At 40.1% G+C, this 26,447-nt stretch overlaps 1 protein-coding gene across 1 annotated transcript in view; it reads right to left on the bottom strand.

Annotated features, from left to right (window-relative positions):
- Window positions 1-26,447, bottom strand: part of LOC133363648 (uncharacterized) — a 63,964-nt gene continuing 37,517 nt past the window's right edge. Inside the window, exons 19-31 of the mRNA XM_061582919.1 lie at window positions 25,375-25,706; window positions 24,219-24,352; window positions 23,039-23,167; window positions 21,929-22,176; window positions 17,894-18,062; window positions 15,085-15,286; window positions 14,782-14,912; window positions 12,788-12,948; window positions 7,835-7,989; window positions 6,584-6,790; window positions 5,545-5,639; window positions 3,300-3,421; window positions 1-239 (exon numbers count right to left, since the gene is read on the bottom strand). Coding sequence (XP_061438903.1) covers window positions 1-239; window positions 3,300-3,421; window positions 5,545-5,639; window positions 6,584-6,790; window positions 7,835-7,989; window positions 12,788-12,948; window positions 14,782-14,912; window positions 15,085-15,286; window positions 17,894-18,062; window positions 21,929-22,176; window positions 23,039-23,167; window positions 24,219-24,352; window positions 25,375-25,706 — 2,324 coding nt within the window. The remainder of the gene's footprint in view (window positions 240-3,299; window positions 3,422-5,544; window positions 5,640-6,583; window positions 6,791-7,834; window positions 7,990-12,787; window positions 12,949-14,781; window positions 14,913-15,084; window positions 15,287-17,893; window positions 18,063-21,928; window positions 22,177-23,038; window positions 23,168-24,218; window positions 24,353-25,374; window positions 25,707-26,447) is intronic.

Below are 26,447 nucleotides of genomic sequence, written 5' to 3'. Positions count from 1 at the left end.
TTAAGTAACTTCAGGCTCTTCTTCACTGCTTGAGGATTCCTCTCCAAACAAATTGTTTCCTGTTGAACTTGTAGCAGTGTTGATGCTCAGCATTTTCAAAGTGATGAGAGTAGGGCAGTCACTCAAGCCTAAAAGAATTGTGTTTCTATCAAAGGCAACGTTCATGTAGGAGATCTTGCTATCTGGTGTAAAAATGGATATAACTGTGCCACTTTCCAAATCCCAGAGACTGACTTCACCTAATGGAAAAATATGCATAATATCACACTGTGTTCTGCTTAGATACTGGATTATGAATTCTCCCTCCATTTCTATGAATTGTAATAGCAACCCACACATGTTGGTTAAATGACTTAAACCTATATATTGTAGCTCTAAATATATCTTTCTGGTTTTTCCCTTGTAGCTTTTTAAAACTGAACATGGCCTGTAGAGATAACTTAGATCAATAACAGAACTAGATATTTTAGTGATGGCATGACACTTCTGCAGTGATACCTGACACCTGGACTCTTTATCTCGTCATCTGAGTTGATCAGTAGATAAGTTCAAGTTTATGAAGTGCATAGTTCATAAGCAGGTTTGTGATTTCCCCCCCTTATCACTGCTTGTGCTTCCATTCCTCATACTTTTGCTTTGATGTCTTTGACTACTAATAGGGTATCCTGTGGGTTGTTGTTGGCCTTCATCCAGATTAAACTTCTAAAACCAATTATAAGAAAACTCTTATTTGCACAATGTATAACTGCATGGTTGTGCAATGTAGACGAAAAGGGTAAGCAGCAATGCTGGTAAAGGATGGAACAATAATATTGTCAGTTACACATCCATTCTGCTATTAAGGTTGCAAGAGTCCAGGGTAGATCCATAGTTCCACAGAATAACCCAAGTGTGCCCTGGGCTCTTGCAGTCATAACAGGAGAATGGATGTGTAATTGACTATATTCTTGTTCCATCTCCATTTTTGTTCCTCTATATGTAGGTCAAAGTTAAATATTCAGTAAGCATGAATATCCAATCAGTTAACATGATCACCATGGAATAACTGTATATAATATCAATATCAGTTATTTTTGAAATTTACTTGTTTACAATTGCAACTTTTATGTAATTATATATATATATATATATATAGTTATCTCACCCTGGTTTTTTTAATAAACAGGTGTCTAATCAAGTGTCAGAGACTGGGGATATAGGCTTGTGTCTCCTTCTCACCTTTGCTCTCCTTCCATTTGCAGAAGTTTGTTGTGATGTCCAAATCAGGCAACAGCTGGTTAGCTCTAAGCACCAACTGTGTCCATACTGTGGTGCAAAGTGGATTTGCAAACCGTGATATAGAATCAATTCTTGGTTAGTATTGGCAGTGCACTAACCATAATACATTCAGTATGTAGCATGCAACAGTTAGAGCAAAGCAGGAGATAAAATGGAAAAAAGTATCTGTAGGCCTGCTGTACTTTCCCAATCTCCAAGCCGTGGTCAGAAGATAGGATTTTCTGATGCCTAAATTGAGCCACTGACTTAACAATAAATAGGGATGAGCAACTGAGAAGCCAATCTGCTCGCCAAGGACTTTCCATCTGGCCTCAGCATGGTTCCTTAGCCAACCTTCACATTGCACTTCAGCTCCTTTTCCTCTGCTGACATGGTAATGGTGTCTCTAACACTAGAGAGGCTTTGCAGAGAGTTTGGTCATATTGTAGATGAGGGGCTTAAAAGAGCTCATGATGTCTTGACTTGGAAGAAAAGGTCACTGGTACACCCAGTGCTACAGTCATTTCAGTTTAAAAATGGTCCCTGTTTTTAAACAGTAATTAAAAAAACAACAGCCATAGGATGGCCCTTGTTCAATAAGGCAGCATTCAAAACTGCCCTCAACTGAAATATTGCAATAATTGTTACTGCAGTTGGAAGCCACACTAGTTTGGTTGTATATTGAACCAGATGCCTGGAAGATTGGATATATGCTAAAGTTGTGAGAGCAGACTGTAGAGAAGCCTATGCTGTTATTTTACCACTTCTTGGAAAGAATGTTGAAGTGGGAGGCTTGGACGGTTCAGTTGATCTAGTTAAATAGTCTTTAGCTGACTGAACAATTGAAGTGATTTGCACTCTGCTTGTGATGAAAAAAGTGGTTTTTAAAAATATTGAAGAGAATAGCACTTGCTTCAGAATTTAATGTAAAATGAATTACACTTATCTAGGCTCTGCTTTCTATAGGTTTCATACCTTCATTCTTTCTGTAACTTCATCCATACCTTCTATACCTTTCATTCATCTATCCAACCTATCTCGCAACAATATAATTTTCGTTTATTACTATTGGGAAAATAGTGTCCTGTCCATGAAAATTAATTAAAATGTATATTTCTATTTTAGCAAATACTTTTTACTCATACACTATAGTGAATTTTAGCTGTAATGTTTTTGTAACATCCTGCCAGACACTCCAGTTCAGTTTAAAGGGTGCATTATGTTATTCAAAGGTTCAGAAATAGACATGAAGCTTGTTACCATGATTACCTGTTTTTACAAAGTAGAAAAATACACTGAACCACATTAAGTGGTTAAATTAAGCATGGTTTAGCAACAGGTTCTTGCCTAAATATCTTGAAATCATGCTTTAATACTGTGAATTTAAAGTCCATGTTGTACTGATCTGGTTTGTTTGATAGGGGTTTCTACAAATTTGCTTAACTATGGGAAGTTGTGAAATATAGCAGGGGGAACATGAGTCCAACTTAGATTGTTATCAGCTTCTAAGGGCAATAATTTTGTAGTAATCTTGGGAGTTCCTGTACCATCAAACAAATTAACAGGATTATGCATACTGAAAAGTCAATAACAGAGCCTTGTGGTAAACAAAAGTTAAGACTGTCTGTAGAACATCACTTGCCAGTTCTTCATACTAAGACAGATGTTTAGGATCAGGGTCACATAAATATAATTAAGTTTGGTTTTCTTACTGGGATGGAGTGGATTTAAAACATAATGCTGGTGAAGTTATTTGCATAGGATGACTGGAAAGTTTAAAATCATGTCAACATATCCTTTGGGAGTATTTCTAATTATTCATTCTAGTTATATAAACCACAGTTTTAGTTATACTTCTCATAAAACTACCTTTGCTTTACCATCAGTTGTTAACCAATACAGCAAATAATAGGAGAAAATCATATTCAGTTGATGCCAGGCTTAATATAATAAAAATGATACTTCTGGATATGTCACTGAAGTGTTTTCTAACCATACTGCCTCCAAAAGCTGCTATTTCAGGAAATAAATTCTTAACAAACCTGCAAGCAGGACAGCTTTTGTTCCTTCTAATATGTGCAATTTGCTGCTCACTGTCAGATGAAGACCTTCATAACCTTGAATTAGCTTGTGTCTGTGCTTAAATGGATCCCAAATCTTAATCCTAGAAATCATGAAAGGAAGAATTCATTACTTCTGTAGTGCTCAATATGATTGACAAACTGGACAATAACTTTATGTATGTAAAAGTGAGTGCTGGCAAAAGAAGTTTAGTTTTGCATTTTCTTTAACGTCCTCCTGTTCACTGAGTATTTGTAAACTGGAACGTCTGGAATACTGAACAGCATATTCTAATTTGTGGGCCATTATGTTTAACAAAAGTAGGTAACAGATATTATTTCACCAAATATTACTGAAGTTAATTCACAATTTGTTCCAATACTCAAAGCAGAAATGGGGAACTTCAGGCCCAGGGGCCAAATGTGGTCCTCCAGGCTTCTTTCGGGCCATCAGGCCTCTCTCCCGGCCACAGATGCTCCTGAGCCACAGTCTTCATCATCAGCCCTGATTTGCACTCTTCTTGAGTGTTTTTGCCTGGCTGAAATGTGTCCTTGAACTATGATAATGCTGCTTGCGTGTCTGGATGGAGGATAGAGAGGAATGTGTAAGTGTGAAGAAAATAGCCTACTGTGCAAAAGTAACATTTACATTCCTTGCTCTGCCTACTTTTGCCTATGACCCCAGCCACTACTGGCATAGCCTCCAGAAGGTTGCCCAGAAGTGAATGTGGCCCTCCGGCTGAAAAAGGTTCCCAATACCTTCAGTGTTGTCTCATCATTGCTTTGTTTTTAGATATATCCCTATATCTAAACCATTTTGAATCACATGATGATACAATAGCATCTTCTGAGCTTAAAAAAAAATAAGAAAAGAAAAAAGTTTCCAATACCTAACCTCAAACTTTCAATCACTCCTTCACCCCTTCTTTGTTTCATACTGAATTCATTGCACCATTTTAAATTTTGGTACAAAGGTATTTGCAGCCTAAGCACCTCTACTCCATTTTACAGATTAGTAACTGAGCTTATAAAACGTCATGCCAAGTAATGAAACTGGGAACATCATTACCCTGAAGCTTATCCAAAACAGTGCAGGTGCAACAATGCTGGACAATCAAGCCTTTCTTGAGCATGTAAATTAAATAGATCAATTCTCTAACACAATTTTTGATGAGCTGAAGAAACCAAGTCTGTGATAAAGAGTAAACTAAACTTTTGGAAAATAAATTGAGTTGGATCCAGACTTAGTCATGCTTGTAGTGGTAGACCCATTGACTTCACTGGGTCTATTCTAAGCATGACTAAGTCTGGAACCAACCCATTGTATTCTAATGGAATAATTTAAGTTGGACTATGTAACCTGCTTTGTATTTCATGAAATGAAAGGCTGTGTATAAATTCTTTTAATGTTCCCTGTACATTGAAATTGTAGTTTGTTAAGCATCTGGGAAGTTGTAGTTCTATGGGGAAAACCACGGTTCCCAGGATTCTTTGGGGGAGGTCATGTGCTTTAAGTGTGCATTGGATGTGATTTAAATGTGTGGTGTGGATCTACCTTCAGACTTTGATGACGAGGCTGCAATCCAGAAAACAATGTGACTGGCTCTGTGTGCTCATAGGGGATCTCTGTCTGTTGTTCAGACAGTAACCAGTGTATTAGGATGCTTTTTAAAAAAAATCTACCACCGGGGGGGGGGACCCTACCTTGCTCCATGGTAAACCTCTTTTGAAGCTCAAAAGAATCTCAATAGTTTGTGAAGCAGAATGGGCCTCTACTATTCTAGGGGGAAATCAACTTGCATTTGGAATGTATGATAACCTTGTGACTGCCCAAAGTAGTTTCTGGTCCTTATGAAAAAGCACCCATGTGACTATGTAACAGTGAGTACTGCCTCATTGGGTACTAGTAATTACATCTAATTGATGTCTGAAGATGAACTGTGTGATGTTTGCAGTTTCTTCTACTAGGAGAGGTGAGTCAAATTAAAAGTAGCCCTTTATCTGCTGTGTGCTTAAATTTCACTGCATTTAACAAGGGTTGACTGTGTGTGTCATGAGCTTTTGGTTCAAAAAGGCTACAACATAGCATACCAAAGCCACTTACAAATATGTGCGGCTGTGAATGTATTGCCAAACCATACCAGAAAACTTAGTTCAGAAGAAGTGGGTGATTTAGTTGAAAAACATATTGTAGGAAAGAACTACTAAACTTTGGCATTTTACTTACCTGTTTTCCACCATCACTCCAAAAATTATTCTACTAGCATCTGTGGTAATGGCTGTACAGCAGACATTTGGCTCATTTCTTAATCTTTTCCTAACCTGCATTTTTAGAGGGGAGAGAATCAATTTTAAGTATGTTGGTTAAGTACTGACACTCACAGACAAATTATCCAAGTGTGTTCTTTCTCATAGGTGACTTTAGGTGCCTGACTGGAATAGTGTTTCATTGGAGGTAATAACATTGCTCTTGCCCTTTCCCACTCTTCCAGTACTTTGTTGTTGTTCTATGGCTTTGGAAGAACCAAGTGTGAAGGAATAGTGAATTGCTGGTTGCATCAATAAGAAGAAAGCAGGAGCTGCAGGTCTGGTTTTGGGGTAGGATGGAAGATTGACATAAGGACATCTGGCTCAAGCTGTAGAACTGGGAATTTTTTTATCGTTGATGTTAAACTGCTGTAAGGACAGCTTGAAAGAGTGTGGTGGTGTTCAGCACAAATGACTCTAGTTTGCACACCATTTGCAAAGAAACTCTGACTGTTCATTGGCCCCTTTTGAAAAATGTACTCCATAACTGCAAAGCTCATTCTCTACCATTGCTAGGGATGGGGGAGAATATCTGCTAAATCCGACTTAGTACCGGATTCCAACTGAATTCGACAGTCCGCTATCTTTTCAGACCAGCACTGATTTCTTGCTGTAGCTGTAATCGGCACGGATTTTTTAAATTATTCCCCCCCCCAATTTTACCTAATTATCTTCATAATTTCCTCTAAGTTGATGCATTCGTAGGAGTGTGTAGGTGTGATAAATAAGAAAAAAAGTGGAACATCGTGATCATTTACATAGACATTTACGTTAAAAATTATGCATTTTTTTCACAACCAAAACAACCCACAGCAGATCAAATCAGCAAGTGCCAAAGCAAGCAGGAACAAAAAAAGGGCAGATCAGGATTGAATGACGAGTTATTGGAATACAAGTGGATTGGCACTAGGCAGCAAACCCCATCCCTAACCACTGCACAAGGATTTCAGAAAGTATACCTTTCCCGTGGTTAAATTCCATAGAGTCACATAGCTGACTTTCTCCTCCTCGCTGTAATTGGAGAGCACCAGATAATGACCATTATAGGTCAAAGCTGCAGTGTGTAGGAAAAGCATGGATTCTCTGCTCTCAAGAGTGTGGAGATGCGACATGCTTTCCAGGCTGAACACTGACAGGTGATGTGCATAGTAGGAACACACAGCAACCTAAAAGAAGAGAAAGGGGTGCAGACATATTTTTAGGTATTGAGCCAATAAACGTAAGCACTTCCATGAAATAAATTGTTGGTTCAGTTATCTTCTCTTTGGAACCAGCTGCTGTATAAAAGGGCTAGGTATAGGACAGCTGGGCATATGGGGAATGAAGGGGTGAATGGCAAGATGAGCTAGAAATTATAATACCTTTCCTGCAGGGACTGGCAGAATGTTTCCTGCTGCTGCCAATAAGACCCCTCTTCTGCACCATTTGAGAATGAGAATTCCACACTTCTTATAAGAGGAGAAGCATTCCTGCAGTGACTTGTTCCCTAAACATCTGGTGTTCCATGTCACTATAGGAAATGGAACACCAGTGTATCACGGTGTATCAACTCTGAGGCCGAGTCATGGTTCACCTATAGTGCTACCACTTAGAATCGTAAGAATAGTAGAGTTGGAAGGGGACTATAAGGCCATCGAGTCTGACCCCTGCTCAATGCAGGAATCTAAGCTTGAGACTCTTGGTGCAGTACAAGCTTCTTAAAAGCAATCTTTTGAATGAAGGTGAACAAGCCTGTAATATTTATTTGCCTTGCATTCTTAAATTTAGTCCACTGCCAGTTTAATATGAATGCTACTCCATTCCTGTGCATGCAAAATTAAAGAAGACAGGTCAAGCAATAATATAAAAGTTTAAATTATCATATTGTTTTAATTATCTAAAATAAAACAAGGTGGTATACATCATAAAACTGAATTAACCCTGTCCATAAGCTTCCAATTTAAAATTTCCAGGGGTTTTTTACTCATACTATTCATGTTTAATAAATCAAGTTCATATGTTATGATTGAATTAAAGAACCTATGTGTTAAAGGGCACCTGACCTTAATTCTTATATATATATTTGAAAAGCCAGAAATTATAAACTTCTTGAGACATGAGCTTGTGCAATGTGGAATGGGTTAAAGTATAATGCCATGTTCCTAAGGCACTAAAATAAATGCAAGCTATAAGTATTAAATATATGGTGTTTAGGTCACATTGCCTCTCACCTTCTCATCTCCACTCAGGAGGTACTGGTCAATAGCGTTACTCTTCTCATTAGCGAGTTGCTGTAACATTTCCATCTCCATCTGAGCTGCCTTTAGCTGCCGCCGCCTCTTTCCAGTCTTCGTTTCATTTCGTCTTTCCCAAGGAAGCCATAATCCTGCTATATGAGCAACAGTGTTACAAATCACTGTTTATTGTGATTTTAAGATCTGCATTGGAGGATTTTAATACATATAAGTCACTTGGAGTGTTTTGCTGATACAAATTGATGTTGGAGCCTAATGTTACAGATGAGAGACCAGGCCAGGATCCAAAATACTACTTCAGGTTCCCCCATGGGCTTAATTTTTGGAATAAACTCTAGCCAATCAGAAGCCCCTCAAAAATGCATTGAAAGTATCAGAGCAATAGTTCAGGTCTCTGAAGAGCTTTCCTAACCACTCAGAAGCGTGCATTTCAATCTGAGCCAATCAGATGCATATATTTGCATGCTGCTTGTTGCTCTTCTCTCTTTTGCCACTAGGTTAAAGCAGCAGCAAATGCTGTTTTCTTTTCTGGGGCTAGCTACCAGTCTTTGAAATCTTCAATATATCTCTGTGAGTTCATTGCTCAACTTATGGGTTCTTCACTGCCAAATATATAGACATTTCAGTGTGAGGAGTGGTGGTGAACTCCCCCCAAAAGCATGCTTGGCTGGCATTGGTGGGGGTGGAATCTTCATAGGCCGGAGTGGGCTCTATTTGTTGTAGCAGGGAGAGAAGGGAAAGGAGATTCTTGATGGTAAGCAGCCCTGGCTGGCATTAGTGGGGTGGGTGGAGTAATGTGATTTCTTTATGGGTCGGACTGGGCCTTTTTTACTGTCAGGGTAGGGGGGAAGGGGAGATTCTTTGTAGCAAACTGCCCTGCCAAAAAGTGTTTGGCTGGCATCATAAGGTGGGGAGGTGGGAATCTGGTTCTTCATGGGCTGGGCCATTTCATTGTCAAAGTGGGGGAAAGAGGAGATTCTTGATGGCAAACTGCTTCTAAAAATATTTGGCTGGCATCATAAGCTGGGGGAGAATTTGCTTCCTTCATGGGCCAGACTGGGTCTCTTTATTGTTGGGGTGTGGGGGAGAGGAGATTCTTGGTGGCGAGCTGCCTCTAAAAAATATTTGGTTGGCATCATAAGGGAGGGGGTAATTTGTTTTTTCCATGGGCTGGACTGGGCCTTTTATTGATGGGGGAGGGGGAAGAGAGAAGAGATTCTTGGTGACAAAATGCCCCCCAAAATCTTTGGCTGGCATCACAGGTGGTGGTGGTACGAACCTGGTTTCTTCATGGGCTGGACCCATACTGGATCTTTTTTATTGTCAGGGTCATGGTGACAAACTGCCCCCAAAATGGACTGGACTGGACTGGACCTTTTAAATTTATTTTTATATATTTAAAGTATTTAAAAATGTGATAATGGGCTTGCACAAGATAATTAACTGTAAGGAAGTTACAGGAATTGGTTTTTTAAAAAGAGACTCTGGTGATCTTTAGCCAATTACTATTATCTATGATACTTAAATGTACTGGTCCAGGTCAGGGAGGTTCTTTCTGCATACCAGGAGATAAGCCAGGCATAGCTTAAATAAAATGTAACGTTCCTGAACATAATATTTTCTGTTTTCTCCATGGAAGTGATAATGTCTTACATATGTAATGGTTAACTATGCTGCAGAAGTATGATTTAGCTGTGGTTACTAACATAATGCTATTCATTTTACTTAGAAGTAAGCCCCACTGTGTTCATTTAAGTGAGTGTAGAACGGAACCCTGGTCTTCCAGGTCCTAGTCCAATACTCTGACCATTACATTTATACAATTACAGATGCTCATTTTAAATATGTTTTAATTTAAAATATATGTTACCAAATTGCCCAAATGTGTGTTTTCTTTTTACTCTTCACTTGAGTTCTTTGCATGGTTTAGGGTTTGCACTGAGGGAGAATGGTACTCTTGTAACTTTAACAGCTGTGTGGCAGGCAGAAATTATTATGAACTAAAAGTGTATTCAGATGAACTTGAATTGAACTATTTCATTCCTTTTTAAAATGAACTTTCCAAGCACTGCTGGTTACTAACACAATCCTCTTCATCTTATTCAGAAGTAAGTGAACCCCATTGTGTTCTGCAGGGCTTACTCATGAGAGCAAGCATAGGACTAAAGCCTTTTGTAGTGCCTGCTAAATGTGAGTTTCCCACAACTCACTCACTCACCCACTCAGTGTGTGTGTGTGTGTGTGTTTAAACAGGATTGATAGAGCATTACTGAATGAGCAGAGATCTAGGTTTCTGTTTACTACTGAGGAGGCATGACTTAACTGTGTGCATTCGTGAGAGTGTGCACAGGACTAAAGCTCTGTTAGGTGCTAAGTATTACTAAAACTGCAGTGTTTAAGTGTCCACTGTTTCTTTGCAAAGGAGAAGGATAAAGAAAGAACCAGAACAGGTGGAGGCCACACAACCTTTCTCCCATCAGAGAAGCAACTATGACAGCAGGAATCCTTTCTGAACTAAAGTAAGACACTTTACAGTTTAGTTAGATGCTGTTTGTAAAACTGCAATGCTTAAGTGTCCACAGTATGTTTGCAAGGGAGGAGGATGGGGAGAAAACCACAACTTGACCATGATCTCATTGGCCACTCCCCCAAAGCAGCCCTACCAAGTCTAGTGGGCACCACCTGCTACTGGGTAGATCTAACTGAAAGGCAACATATAGATATTTGAATTGAAAGTACTGCAAACAAATTAAGACACTGAAAACTCATTTTGTTGTATAATCTTAAAAGGCTGTATAATCTTAGCAGGGAGTGTGGCTGTGTGTGTGTGTGGTGTGACTATCATGACTATCTGCTACTGGAGGGAAGACAGATGTAAACACCTCTTGGGTATGCTGAAATTTATTATTTGGAACAAGACCTTTTTGTCCTGCTTGGCTGTGACAATTATACAACTGGGAACAAAAAAGCTGTAATAAAAGCTTTTTCCAACAAAAAGTAGTATCCAACAAAGTAGTTCCATTATCACAAGAACTTCTGGCTGCACAATGGAACTTCTCCCTCTCTGCCCCCCTGTGCTACCCCAAAATCTGTTATGGGGATCCCTCCAACCCTCCTGAGCAAATTTGAGGAGGGTGCAGGGGCATGTGAGGAGAGGAGAGGAGAGGAGAGGAAGGGGAAGTTTCAATGTGTAAATGGAAATCCTTGCACAAACGCAAGAGTCATCAAACTGGTTCGTGAACCACCAGTGATCCATGAGCTTCATTCACATGATCTGGAGCATGTCTGCATTAATTGTCATATTGATTTTTAATTATATTTTATTACTTTTATTTCTTATATTGTTTGTTATTGCAGTGCAATTTGAATTCTATGGAGTACAAAGTGTAATCGAATAAAATACAACATAAGATATAAAAGAAGCAATAAAATGCAATTAGTAATCATGCAATTTCTGACACAGCACATTACCATTGCTACAACAGGCAGAAAAATCATTATGTGGTCCTCCAAGACCTCTAGTAATTTTCAGGTTGTCTGTAGGGGGGAAGATTTGGGACCCATAGTACTAACCGAACTACTTTGTTGGATACTGCCCAACATGTATAGTCTGCCTACAGAAATAAAACAGAGAGAGCCATGCCCTATGAATCAGATGACTTGAGGAAGGACATTCCAAAGTCTTGGCTGCAACAGAGTAAGCCCTGCTTCTTGTGGAAGCTAACCTAGCCTCCACATGGATTAGATGAACCTTTACCAGTACTTCATCAGTAAAGTTTAATCCTTAAAGGGGTTCACACAAGAGGAGGCATTCCCGGAGACAACCAGATCCTAGGCCACTTGAGACCTTAGGGGTGAGGAACCTTAGGCAGGTTCTCCGGGCCTATCCAGCCCTTGGGACTCTTCCCAGGCTATACCTCCTCCTCAGCCACATCCATTCCCCTCCATGGTCCTACTTTGTATCCTCCTTATTTTTGCCCAGCTGCAATGTATCCTTGAAGTCTGATCATGCCACTAGCTTGTCTGGAGGACAGAGAAGGCATTTGAGCATGTGTAAAGCTAGCCTATTGTATGGATTTTCTGTAAACAAAGACATACTTTCATTGCTACCCCCATGTTTGCTTCTGGCCCCATCCACCACTGGCATGTGGCCCCTGGAAGGTTCTCCAGAAGGAAAAGTGGTTTTCACTCAGAAAGATTCCCCACCCCTGCTTTAGCTTAAATTGGGCCTGGAAATAGATCGGTAACCAGTTCAGTTTCTTTAAGATTAGTCTATTATATGAGAAAATCAGTTTGAGTCCATTGATAATTGAGTATCCACAATTTGAGCCAGGTGAAGTTTCTGCACCAAGGTCAAGAAATGTCTGATTCTAATAGTTCCCCTGAAAAACAAGGATCTATCTTGAGTTTATTCAATGTGAGAAGATGCCTGGGAGCAAACATCTGTCTCATCTGGGCAAGACTAAACTAACAAAATTCAATCAACTGACACTACTTTGTCTTTGAAACATCCCAGGTAACCAACAGCCATAACATGGGCATATCAGAACTTAACTCCAACTTTTTAAACATTTTCTCTGCACTCTGCCTCTGTGGGACCCTTCCAAAAGTTCAAATGACCTGCTGCTACAATATGTAACTTCACCTATTATTTGCTTCACCTGAATATGTACATGACTGTCAGATTGCAAAGCTGAAGATGGTGGTACTCAAAAGTTTCTGAACAATTTATTTTCAAATATTAATCTCTGCTGTGTATTTTAAATATGCATTTTAAGTTATACCATGCCGTATCCATAATTTCTCCCTTGCATTTACCAAGGAATAACTGCTGTGCTTTGGCTTCTGTTGCTCATCAGTAATCTTGTTGTTAAGGCTAATTTTCATTTGCAGCCGAGTAGCCTTAAATTAAAATGAAATGTTTCATACCTGTTGTTCCTTTAGACAAGAGTCCTTTGCATAGTTTCATGTTTTCCTTAGACAAGGAGAGGTTAGACTGAGGAGCTTGCAATGAAAACTTATCCTTGTATTCTGGCCTTATTCGATCCTTAATAAATCCAGTTTCCAAGTTCCAGGTGATAAAATGGTCTCTGAAAATATAGTATACTTGGGAAGCAGGGTAAACAGAACTTGTGTCACAATGACTTTCTAGAACCTCAGGGTGACATGACTAGTTTTATGTAGACACAGAAACTGAATAAATCTCATCCAGTAACAGAGCAGTTCCAGAGGTATGGGGGAGGGAGAATCAAAGGCAGACAAATCACCTTTTCTTATTCCCTGCTAGGCTTGCTATCCATCGCCCCAGGTAAGGGAGCTATTGAAGCAACTCAGACTAGCAGCATATAGAGAAGCAGGAAGCAATGCCACTTCCTAGCTTTCAGCCAGGCCCTGATCGAGGAATAATCTCATGTGTAGGCACTTTGGTGGTGGCTCTGAAGCTCCTGCCCATCTTGCTTTCTCCTCAGCCCTATAGCTCTAGGGGAAGATGAGGTTGGATCTGAGAGCTGGCCATGAACCCAGGCAGCTGATATGCTAAATTTACACTTCCCAAAATAATGTGAGCTGAAAGTCAGCCATCCTTCAAAATTCTCCAAATTTTGCAATGCAGTTCTCCAGCCACGTAATGTGTACAAAAATATGTATGTTATGGCAAAGTGTGCACAACAAGGCATATATTAGTGTAAATAACATACAGAATGCATTAATATAAGGGGAAGTTGCTTTGCAAAAACATTTATATTAGACAAAAATGCATAACCATACAGAAATGCATAAAAAGTGCATTTATTAGGAAAAATTCACAGCAAAATCCTGGTGAAGTTTTTTTTTTATTGCAAATTTCTACAGAAACATGGAGAACTGAACTTATGATTGGCAAAATAAGAAACTGAGAAAACAGAGATCCATCCACCCCTAGTCCTAGGACAGAGCTGTTCAGATCTTCAGATCAGCTCTTCAGGATCATTGGCAGTGTGGAGATCTGCTGGAGGCTCCTACTTCTCCTCCAGGGAGCCTTCAGGTTCCAGGTATGGGCTGGGCTGAACCTTGATGCTTACGCCAGCAGAGTGGAGAATATGTGTGTGTATGGTTTTCCTCTCCCTTTCCAGTTCCATCAGGCTTCCCTTCCATTGATTTCCACGATTGGGAAATAAAACTGCAGCAGCTATAGAGATGACATGGTTTGTCTCCCATTCCAGGGGCATGTCAAGAGAGTGGTAGGGCTTTGGATCTTTGGCTCTAAACCCTCTTCCTGTACACCCCAATAGATTTCCTTTTGCCCTCTCCGAGTCAGAGCTCCAGTGTTGGAGGGGCATTGGCTTTAGATCTTTCCACAGCCTTATGGAGGAACCTCAGATCTCCCTTTCCAAGGGTGGGTCTCTCTCCCCCCCCCCTCCTTGGAGAGGCAGAGGCAACGAATCCTGCATCGCCTAGGACACTCAGGGACCATATGATTGCAACTTTCATAATTTATTCTATGACTGCAAAGCTTGTAACTTCAATGTTATATCTTTATAAAACTTATTGTCTTTCTCTGGTAAAATACCCAACTGTTTGTAATAAAAACTATTACATCAAAGTATATAATGGAAGTACTGTAAGTTTAAAAACAACCTGAACTTGCCAAGTCTGACAAATACTGACCTAATGGATTTTCTAAAATTAATAGAAAATGTTGCATAGAACCTAAGTGACTACATCTTCTTGTTTTTCTCTTCTTACTCTTAAAACCAGCATGACTTCTTATTTGTGCTAGACAAATATTGCTTTTTCATCCCACATATTGTTATAAGCATGAATTGGCTGAGTTTTGAAACTAGTCAATTTGAGTCATACTATTAGCTGATATTAATAGTATCTATGCCTTTCAGTGTAGTAATAACAATCATATTGTCGTCTCTTATTAGCTGCAGAAATGTTACCTGTTTTCTGAAAGACCAAGCAGGAGGCCTCCTTCAAGGATCTTATATTCGTTATTTGGACAGGGAATGATGTAAAGGCCAGTCTGCTTCTTTGTGTACTTCTTTTTCAGGATATCATAAACTAACAGAGTCTGAAATGGCATAAAAACATATTTCTGCTTCTAGTAAGAAAAAATAGGTACAAATTATTTTCTTAACAGCCTTAGTTTTTTCTTATAAGGCTCTTTCTTAACAGCCTTAGCTTTAATCCCAATGACTGAAAAGCAAACCATCAATATTTATGGAAGAAAGCTACATTTGTACCTGAAATATGGGTCTTGGAGGCTCTGCAAAGGAGGCCATTCCTTTGTCTGTAAGGACATACAGCTTCATGTCTCTGGCCAACACTACATCCGTATTCTCTACCAATCCCCTCTCCACTCTCACAGCATTGCGTTTACACTTTGATTTCACGATGTTCCACACTGTTATGACTCCTGGACTTGTGTTTCGACACACAGCATACCTTTGGAAATATTGAAATGAGTAGCCTTGTTATGATCTATGGCAAAGGTTCTGCAAAGGTTATTTCTGTGCATCGGAATGGCGGGAAATAAGAATTTCTCACAATCAGTCATCCATTGCTTCCCAAACACTTCTCCCTCCATTATTCTCTTTACATGTTTAGGTAGTAAAAAGAAGGATATTAATGTTACACAGAGCTGTGGCTCTTGGTTGCTTCATGCTGTGGAATTAAGATAAGAACTGCAATATCAATCTGTGCAAGTGATTGATGACTTATATACTCTGTTTCCCCCTTGCTGATATATGTTGCACCTACATTGACAAATCTAGGAAAATAAAAAGGCATTTCTCCATCTCCAGCAACTGCTGCTTCAACACTGCAGAAGAACAAGAACAGAATGTGGGAGATAATATTGTTATGAGCATGGGGGTTGGGATGGATGATTCCTGTGGGTCCCCTTTCCAGCCTCTGATTTGGAATCCTGTACCTTGGAATGAGGAACTCTCTGCTGGTCAAATGAGTCTTTTGTTAACCAAATAGATTGGCCAGGTAAGATAATGGGCTAGTCACTTGCCTAGCAACGGTGAATGTGCCAGGGAGACCCTTTTGTCATTGAAACTCTTCAGGAGAGGATCCCCCTCTCCTGAAGCCCAGCCCAGCAATAGTTTGAGTTGTGTCTAGAGAATTTATCCAGCTTTTCCATCTGGGTTGCAGGAGGCACCCCAAAAGCCATGGTGCAGAGAGCCTCTCTCTCTCTCTCTCTGCCTGCCTTTCAGTTCCCAGCAATTCTCTCAACCCAACTCAAACTACAAGCCTCTGCTGGGAGGGGGGGTTAACAAAAGGCACAGGATTCCAAATCAGAGGCTGGAAAGAGGACCCACAGGAATCATCCATCCCAACCCCCACGCTCATAACACTGCCCCCTTCTCTGAAAAAGGTCTGTCCCAGACCTGCAAACAAACAACAGAATAACTGTTTTTCCTGCAAAGAAATAACAGGTACAGGTTAGTAAGACATTGAAATGTACATCATTAAAAGCATAGTCATATTACAGTCTCATTTCCACACAAGTACAAAAACAGTACATTCCCTTATAGCACATCTTCAATTAACTGCTCTCTCTTTAGGCTTCCTCTTCGTTCTTGGAGCCCCCAGTCACAGTTCTGCATCCAAACAGCTTACCCAGTCCTCATAACGTGGCAGTGGCCAAGATACTGAGTTCCCGACATGTTTAAGGATGCCCTCAACTGCTTGCATATTTCTTTTCCTGGCTCCCCTAAACAGTTGTACATACACCCACAATCAGAGCTTGGAAAAGTTACTTTTTTGAACTACAACTCCCATCAGCCCCAGCCAGTGTGGCCACTGGATTGGGCTGATGGGAGTTGTAGTTCAAAAAAGTAACTTTTCCAAACTCTGCCCACAATGCAACAGTCACAGAATAGTAAATCTTAACATTAAAACCTTATTGCAAAAACCTATCAACATAATTCCTAAAAATCATTAAACAACTCATATCCCCACACTCATGCAAAAAGCACAAATCAACAGCATTTCAAAAGGCAATACTAAAGCCATCAGAAAAAATCCTACAGCGAATCAATACACAGTCCCATCAGTACACAGTCCTATAAGCACAACCCCCACCCCCAGACCATACGGTTGTCAAAATGGTGCTTTGTCTTGGGGCTTCATGGAGTTTCCAGTCCAATCTGATCCCTGTTGCGGCCTGCAGGGGGCTGGGACTCCCCTCTAGGAACAGATTTGTTTCATCATCAGCACATGGCAGGCTGTAGCCATTTTCTTCCCACTCTCTGCTCTGGGAAAAGACTTTAAGCCAGTCCACTTGGTCTCCTGCCCCAAACTCCAAATCAAAGTAGTGCCACAAATCTTTATCTGGGAGCATCTTCTTCAGGACTAGCTGGCCTAGCCCACTCTGGTTGGCAGAAAGAAACCTTCGCTGTTCTCCCTCACAATCTTCAGTGTGAAACATGTGCTCAAACAGAGGCAGGTAATGCCTCCTGTTTGGATTACTATAATATGTTGTACATGGGACTGTCTTTGAAAATGGTCTGAACACTTCATTTGGTCCAGGATATGGCTGCAGGGGACAATTTGAACATTCTTATTGCCTTGCCTTGTAATCTTCACTGGCTCCCAGCCCAATTGTCTATACTAAACATTGCTACTTTTTAATATTTTTATTTGTATGTTGGAAGAACATACAGTTTCTCTTCATTCAGCTTTTCTTGATGGAGAATTAGAACTAGTTTGACTCAGAATTTTACTGGATTCCCCACCTTTTGTTTAGCACTCAACATACCAAGCCCTGACTATAATAATGAAAACATTTTAGGAGCAGCTCAGGGATAGAGCTTCTTGGATGTCTGCCACCACTCAAACACTACAACTCTCCTGCGTTAAAATACCTTCATTTTTCTGACTGCATGAAGAGCCCCAAACCTGCTTTTGAAAGTTGCACAATGATGTGGGTCAAATACAATATTTAAAGCTGTGACTAACCCATTTATTTATTAGATTTATATCCCGCCCTGCCTCCCAGTAGGAGCCCAGGGCGGCAAGTAGTGTCTTTTGGATAATTCTTACCTAGAATAGTTCTCCATTGTTAGAATATCCTGAATACCATTTGTTTTCTTGGCTTTGCTTGCAGTGACAGTCAAAGACTGGTCATTGATCTTGGACGCTAAGTTCCAGGATCGAAGATAATTGTCTCCATCACAGAATGCTAAACAGTACCGAAGGTCAGTGCATGCACCTATGTATTTATAATAATTTAAAAGATATATATATTGTACCATTAGTAATCAAGTCCCAACATTGGATAATAATATTCTGGTCATGTTACAAGAGTAAAGTAGGTTGTCTGTACCTACAACACCTCTGCTTTTTCACTGAGCTAGTTAGAGGCTGTGGAGCTGAGAGGTTCTTAATTTCTAAAGTGGAGTATGAAGCTGCCTCAAAGGCTGTCCCTCTAAGCTAGAAGACTTTGTCCACTAGATCAGATTTGTGGAGACCTTGCTATGGTTGCCCCATGATGATGTAGTTGACACTGCATTTGCTCCTGTACAAATGAGAGATGTGGAGGGACCTCTACAGCAGTACATGGATAGGCTTTTCACTAAAGAGTGTGGGGCCAGCTGGCACCTTGACCCCTGAGGTAAGGCCAGCAGATCAGCTCTGCTCCCCCTTCTATGCATTCAGTGAACACGTGGAGTTATTTTTACCTCAAGTTCCAGGGCTCAGGTCTGGCACTAAAAATAGCCCAATCTCATCCTTTTGGAAGTGAGTCTGAGGAGGGAAGTTTGGATCAAGGGCAGTAACCAGAGATTCACAGATATCAAACACAAGTTTTAAAACATGGAGTTATACCCGATGAAGTCGTCCTGTTAGTGCAAGGCATTCCACTCGAGCAACTGGACATCCTCTCCCTCTCCACACCCCTTGCATCCCTCTCTCCCAAATCTCCAGACAGTTGGGGGAGACACCAGGGACAATTTCATTGGATACAACCCATTATTTGATCAGGGAAAATGAGGTCCAAAATCTCTGAGGTCACTTCAATTGTCAGGTGGCAAAATGCCTATAGGCATCCTCAATGCATCACGATATTTCAGAGCACATGAGTTTCTTAGCCAGATCTGAGCAGTGAATTACCCCTTTAAGTAGCAGAGACTAGAACTGTCGGTTTAGCTTAAAAATTATTTTTTACCTTGGTTGTTTGTACAATCTTTAAGATGCCACAAGAGTCATTGTTGTTTTTAAATATTGACTGATTCTTAGCATTAAATTATTTTAAAAGTAAGCAATTTATCTACAACAAAGAATCGCAGACCCAGGGGTCAAATGCAGCCCTCCAGATCTTTCTATCTGGCCCCCAGAACTTTCCCCAGACCACAACCCTTGTCTGGCCCTACTTTACTCTCCCAAGTGTTTTTGCTAGGCTGAAATGTGTCTCTCAACTGTGATAAAGCCTGTTGCTTCCCTGGGTAGAGGATAGAAAGGGGTGTGTGAGTGTGTGCAAAAACTAGCCTACCGTATAAAGGTAAAATTAATATACATTGCTCTGCCCACTTTTGCTTCTGGCCCTGCACACCACTGGCATGTGGCCTTTAGAATGTTGACCAAAAGGGAATGTGGCCCTTGGTTCCACACCCTGGTATAGAATGTACACCTCTAATTTATATATTGGAGCCAGCAGGACCTTGCACTATGCAGTTCCCAAGTCCTCCTTGTGTTTCTCTTTTTGAGTCATCCCTCTTCCACGGCATGCTGAAGAAACTGGTACACGTGTACGTTGCATGAAATGTGTTGTGCTAGTTTACTGAATTATCAGCATTGTCTATATATTATAGTGACTAGCAAAACAGATAAACTAGCAAAATTGTTGTTGTTATGTGCCTCCAAGTCAACTACGACTTATGGCGACCCTATGAATCAGTGACCTCCAAGAGCATCTGTCATGAACCACTCTGTTCAGATCTTGTAAGTTCAGGTCTGTGGCTTCCTTGATGGAATCAGTCCATCTCTTGTTTGGCTTCCTCTTTTTTTACTTCCTTCTGTTTTTCCAAGCATTACTATCTTTTCTAATGAATCATGTCTTCTCATGATGTGTCGAAAGTATGCTAACCTTAGTTTCATCATTTTAGCTTCTAGTGATAGTTCTGGTTTAATTTGTTCTAACACCCAATTCTTTGTCTTTTTCGCAGTCCATGGTATCCGCAAAGCTCTTCTCCAACACCACATTTCAAATGTGTTGATTTTTCTCTTATCAGCTTTTTTCACTGTCCAACTTTCACATCCATACATAGAGATCGGAAATACCATGGCCTGAATGATCCTGACTTTAGTGTTCAGTGATACATCTTTACATTTGAGGACCTTTTCTAGTTCTCTCACAGCTGCCCTCCGCAGTCCTAGCCTTCTTCTGATTTCTTGACTATTGTCTCCATTTTGGTTAATAACTGTGCCAAGGTATTGATAATCCTTGACAAGTTCAATGTCCTCATTGTCAACTTTAAAGTTACATAAATCTTCTGTTGTCATTACTTTAGTCTTTTTGATGTTCAACTGTAGTCCTGATTTTGTGCTTTCCTCTTTAACTTTCATCAGCATTCATTTCAAATCATTACTGGTTTCTGCTAGTAGTATGGTATCGTCTGCATATCTTAAATTATTGATATTTCTCCCTCCAATTTTCACACCTTCTTCTTGGTCCAATCCTGCTTTCCGTATGATATGTTCTGCGTATAGATTTAATAAATAGGGTGATAAAATACACCCCTGTCTCACACCCTTTCCGATGGGGAACCAGTCGGTTTCTCCATATTCTGTCCTTACAGTAGCCTCTTGTCCAGAGTATAGGTTGCGCACCAGGACAATCAGATGCTGTGGCACCCCCATTTCTTTTAAAGCATTCCATAGTTTTTCATGATCTCCACAGTCAAAGGCTTTGCTGTAATCTATAAAGCACAGGGTGATTTTCTTCTGAAATTCCTTGGTACGTTCCATTATCCAACATATGTTTGCGATATGATCTCTGGTGCCTCTTCCCTTTCTAAATCCAGCTTGGACGTCTGGCATTTCTTGCTCCATATATGGCAAGAGCCTTTGTTGTACAGTCTTGAGCATTACTTGCATGGGATATTAAGGCAATAGTTCAATAATTACTGCATTCCCTGGGATCCCCTTTCTTTGGAATTGGGATGTATATGGAACGCTTCCAGTCTGTGGGCCATTGTTTAGTTTTCCATATTTCTTACAGATTTTTGTCAAAATTTGGACAGATTCAGTCTCAGTAGCTTGTAGCAACTCAATTGGTATGCTGTCTATTCCTGGTGATTTGTTTCTTCCAAGTATTTTAAGAGCAGCTTTCACGTCACATTCTAAAATTTCTGGTTCTTCATCATATGGTTCCTCCGTGAATGAATGTGTCATCCTGGCATCTCTTTTATAGAGTTCTTCAGTGTATTGCTTCCATCTTCCTTTGTCCAGTGGGCCAGATCCTTATCTCCACACACACCTTTGGGTCAAGTTTGACAGGCAGGTGGGACTGTCCACCTATCAATCACCTGATGTCACAATGTCATCAGATGACCCATTTTTCACACCCTGAAGGGTGGAGGAATGTGCACAGCTCTTCCCAAGTGCTATCAGCTGATAGTTGGCGCATGGGAAGCACTGTGCAAGGAGATTTGCAGGTCTCATCTGATCAGTGGTACCTGCAAAACCCCTTTAGTCCTCACTCCACCTTTACTGCCCCACATTTAATGTCATATATGATACCAGGTGTAGGGCACATGAGCATGGTGTGACCACACTGGCCTCATGGGCCAAATGGGGGAAGGTAAACAGGCCTATTTATGCCCACAGGCCATAGATTCCACAGTAGCGGTATATATACTGTATATGAGGTTCAGTATACAGATGCACTCTAGTTAGATTAGGATTTCCCGGTAACCTTCTCTGGAGTTACATGTAAGTGAATGTCACCAGCAGGAACCCCTAAATTTTTGAAATTTTCTTTGGCTTTCATTGTACAGAGGTGTATCTCTCTTGCTTCTGGACCAGTATAAAGTACTTTTTTTATCTAGAGGTTTTGAACTTGTTAGAAAAGCTACTCACCGCCAGCTGGGACTGAAGGAAATTTAGCCAAATGTTTGTGGTCTTCGGATTCCAGGTTCCACGACACTATCTCAGTGGTATTGGTGTTCGGAATGGGGCTGAACGCCACCAAGTGAGAGCCCAAATGATTCACAGCAAAAGTGTGAATATAATCATTGCAGCATCCCTTCAGACTGTGAGCATAGGCAAAAGTGTGGACACTGTAGAGCTCTATATGCACAATCTCACGCTGTTTCATGAATGGACACCTATAAAGAGAAAACTTGTGTGGATGGGTTGTGTGAATAGACATAAGTAATGCAATTCCTGACTGTCAAAAAAGCAGTAGTGAATAAAAGAATTTGTAAATGAAGAATGAAAAAAACTTGCATGCAAAAACAGTTGTGTTGTAAAAAGTATGATAACGTATCTATGAGAACCAGGGCCAGCAAGTTGAACTTAGATCTTGGAGGTCTCTGGCATGGGACTTAATGGATGGACTTAAGCAAATTACTCAGTCTAAATCCTCCCACATGTAAAATAGAACAAATAGTGACCTATTCCACAAGGCCAATAAAATACAGCTTATTAGTAATAAGTAATAATTAGTCGTAGTAGTAGTAGTACTAATTAAAAAAATGAATTTGGCAAAGAACCTACAGTGCAGCTGGTTTAAAACAGAGGTCTTTAAGCTTTGTCCAAATAAGCCTCCTGATGTCATTAAAAAACTCTGTAATATTCACATTCATCTCAGGTCTAATTAAAGGTAAATATTTTAAAAGGAGAGGGATCATAATGAAAGAAGTATATGTGAAAATAATGCAATCAGGATGAGATCCCCATTTTTTCTATTCTTCTTTTGATCAACTGCTTGGGCTTCCTTTGGAGGACTTTACAATCTGAGGCTCCAATCCAATATTCACTTACCTAGGAGTAAATCTCATTGAGTTGAATGTGGCTTACTTCTGAATAGACACATATAGGTTTGACATGTGAGCTATTTTGTATATTAACCATATTACCAGGCCTCAGGAAAGAGAAACTGAGAATTCATCAAGTAAAATAGAATGGCAAGTATAGAGCCAGTTAGAAGAAGGAGGAAAGAGTTATTGTCTGGTGTCCAAGGAATACCTGAAGATCACCAGGAAGTATTCCTTTGTTACAGCCACATCCTCAGCTGCTGCCATTGGTTCTTGGCTTGTCAGCTTAGCAACTACTTTCCCCTTTTTGCCACTAAAGACCATTGCTTCACTTCCACTCCTGCAAAAGGGGGGGGTAAGATTTATGAAAGGCACGATGTTATAAAATCAAGCAGTGATCATACTCAGTCACATTTTGTTTACAATAAGCCCATGTGAATCTTTAGAAGAGGTACAAGAATGTTTGATCTTAAATTTTAGATCTCACAAGAAGAAAAGATACAGAGTAAACCACAGTTTTTGAGGCATGCTGCAGTTCACCTCAGAAATCATACCAGAAAACAGCAATTTTACAAGGACATTTTAAGTTTTTCAAGCATGGCTAGTTCAAAAGACTTTCCATTCACACAAGGACTTCTGCTTGCACAACAAAATTTCTCTACCCTCCATGCACTTCCATACACCACTGTTCTGAAAGTTTCCCCAACCCTCTGAAGCAGATTTGGGGGGGCACATGAGGTGAGGAGAGAGAGAGGAATTCTGTTGCACATGCGGTAGTCCAAGCACAAACAGGACAACTTTGCTGGCTGTGACCCAGTTTCTTTACTAATATTTCCACACAAAAATTTCCCCAATAATGGGTATTTGTCTTGTCATAGCTACACTTCTTATGGTTGGCTGCGAATCTCATTGCCTAACAAGAAGGTGCGCAAGACTGTGAATTTTATTTCCCCAAATTCCAGCATTTATCACGCATTTATGTTAATCTAACTCCCTCCCCAACAACCATCCCAAAGCTACATTCTAAGGCAGCCTTTCCTTACCTGGTGTCCTCCAGATGTTTAGGCTACATCTCTCATCAACCTTAGCCAGCTTAGCCAATGGTCAGGAATGCTAGGACTTGTAGTCCAAAACATGTGGAGGGCACCAGAGGGGGAAGGCTGCATGAAACTGTTAAAGTGTTGATGTTGGAAGGAGAGAGAATCTTGTGTTGGGCAGCACTGAGAGTACGTCAAAGTAGTGACTGAATGGTTCCCAAGACTGATTTGTTACTACAAGTCTTTTCTTCATGAAATCTGCTACTTTCTGCAAAGCCAGATTTCTTGATTCCATAGGGCCCTTCTGTAGAGAGGATTTTAATAAGTAATTTTTATATAATAAGTTTTACTAACCTAAAGGCACAGAGAACATAATCTTTTATTGAATTTTTTGATACCAGTATGGAGCAAGTCTTGTGGATAGGTGCTTCCTCTGTAGAAAGGTATACCGAATGGAGCAAATGGCATGAGTGAACAAGATCAAAAACCTGAAACAATATAATATGGTATGAAAATGAATTGGTTCAACTGGCTGCTGACCTCTTTGAATCAATTTAAAGCCACGCTGTAAAATTCCCTAATTTGGGCTATTATGGAATGGATGAGAAAAAGTCAAAGTAAAAGTAAACCTAATGGATTTATAAGGCCATTCTGAATGTAATTCAAGGCTTGACTCCTGTAACGCACTGTTCTCAGCATCAGTAGCAATATCTACCAATGCCTGTTGCTGTACTTAAGTCCTGTTCCAAAAAATATTAATTATGTCCAAGTCCTGTTTATTTTTTTATTTGTGTAATATAACTTACATTTATAGTTGCCCCAAAATTTAGGTTTATTGGGTGATTTAGAAACATACATTCAATAACAATCCAATAACAGCACAAAAATCTAGCAAAACACAATAAACCATGTCAGTGCAGAGAACAATATAATTCCATTCTCAGTCATAAATGGGATCGATGCTTCATGTACAGTTGCTCCCATAATGCTCCTGGGAATCTATGAAAACACGTGCCCATGTAAACATATGAAGTTTCCTTACACCAAGTCAGACCATTGATTCATCTAGCTGAGTATTGCCTATCTATACTGGCCGGCAATGGGAGTTCAGATGGGGGAGTCCTTCCCAGCCCTATCTGGAGATGCTGGGGATTGAACTGGGAACCTTCTGCATGCAGAGCATGTGCTGCAATACCAGTGAGTCACAGCACCTCCTTAAATGTGGTTGGCCGCCTTTTATATCACACATAAATGATACACCTCCAGAAAGAGTGTTGTATAAGCATGCAAGGAAGCCCAACTTTGTGTGTAGATATTTTACAATTTCTAGGTGTGATATGGGAGTAACTCCAGCTAGCCAGGATGGTGCATAGTCAGAGATGATCGGAATTATAATCCAAAACGTTTGGAGGACATTAGCTTAGGGAAGCTTGGTCTAAACAAGTTAACAATTGATGAATACAAACAACATCCTTTTGAATCATTAACTTTTTTTTAAAAAAAACCTCACCTGAACCATATGGTTGCCATTAAAAAAAACCAGTAAAAGTTGTCCATTCATTGCAGATGTTAGTATTGGAGTACCCCAACATTTGCCAGTTGCATATATCACTTTTTCCATGGAAAGATCCCAGATTTTAATGGTGCTTTTGTCAGACATAGCCACCAGCCTGTTCTCCAAACATACAGCAATAGCACTGATATTCTTCCCAATTCCACGCAGGGTGAAGACAGCTTTGCCAACCCTCAGATCCCACAATTTCAAAGTACCATCACTGGAAACTGTTGCAACAGTGAGATCATTCTGGGTTTCTCCAATGGCTGTAATTCTGTCCAAGTGACCTATGGATTCACGGCAGTACAGTTTTAGAATTCACTCAGGGACAGAGCTGCTCAGTGAAATCAGTTAGAATTGTTGACCTTCCTCTGAAACTCAGATAAATGGGGAGCTCTTTATTATTTATTTATACCACTTACTTGTCAAAATGGCTTCTAAGCAGTTTACAAAACTGATTATAAAAAATATAGCCACACATAATTAAAATACACACTAAAACAGCTCCATCAAAATATTAAAATAAACATCCATGATTAAAATATATAATAAACAATCCATTAAAACAACAAACAAGCCCATCAAAACATGATTAAAATAGTTAAAACAGAAATCAAAACAATTGAAACAGGAGGTTCAAGTCAGGAGGTTGGGGAATGCTTATCTAAATAGGTCTTCAAAAGCCCACAGAATGCCAATACTGATAGGGCCTCTCTTATTTCATTCCACAACACTGGTGCTATCAGTAAAAAAGCCCAACTGCATGTTACCACAAGCCAATGATCATCAGGTCATGGCAAAGCTAACAGGGTTCTATTTGTTGATCTTAATGCCCTTTCTGTGCAGTGGAGAAGACGATCTTTCAGGTAACCTGTTCCAGAGTTGTTTAGGGCTTTGTATGTAAGAAACAAGATCTTAAAACAAGAAAATACCATGGCCAGTGATATTAAATGGCAGCTTTTAAAATCACATTTTTGTTACATCTCAACAGATGGAATGGGTACTTTGAGAATTATGCCTGCCGGAAC

Source organism: Rhineura floridana, chromosome 9, assembly GCF_030035675.1.
Source record: "Rhineura floridana isolate rRhiFlo1 chromosome 9, rRhiFlo1.hap2, whole genome shotgun sequence".
In the NCBI taxonomy this organism is placed as follows: Eukaryota; Metazoa; Chordata; class Lepidosauria; order Squamata; family Rhineuridae; genus Rhineura; species Rhineura floridana.
The sequence above is the reverse complement of the archived record's forward strand: the minus strand, read 5'-3'. Positions and strand labels throughout refer to the sequence as shown.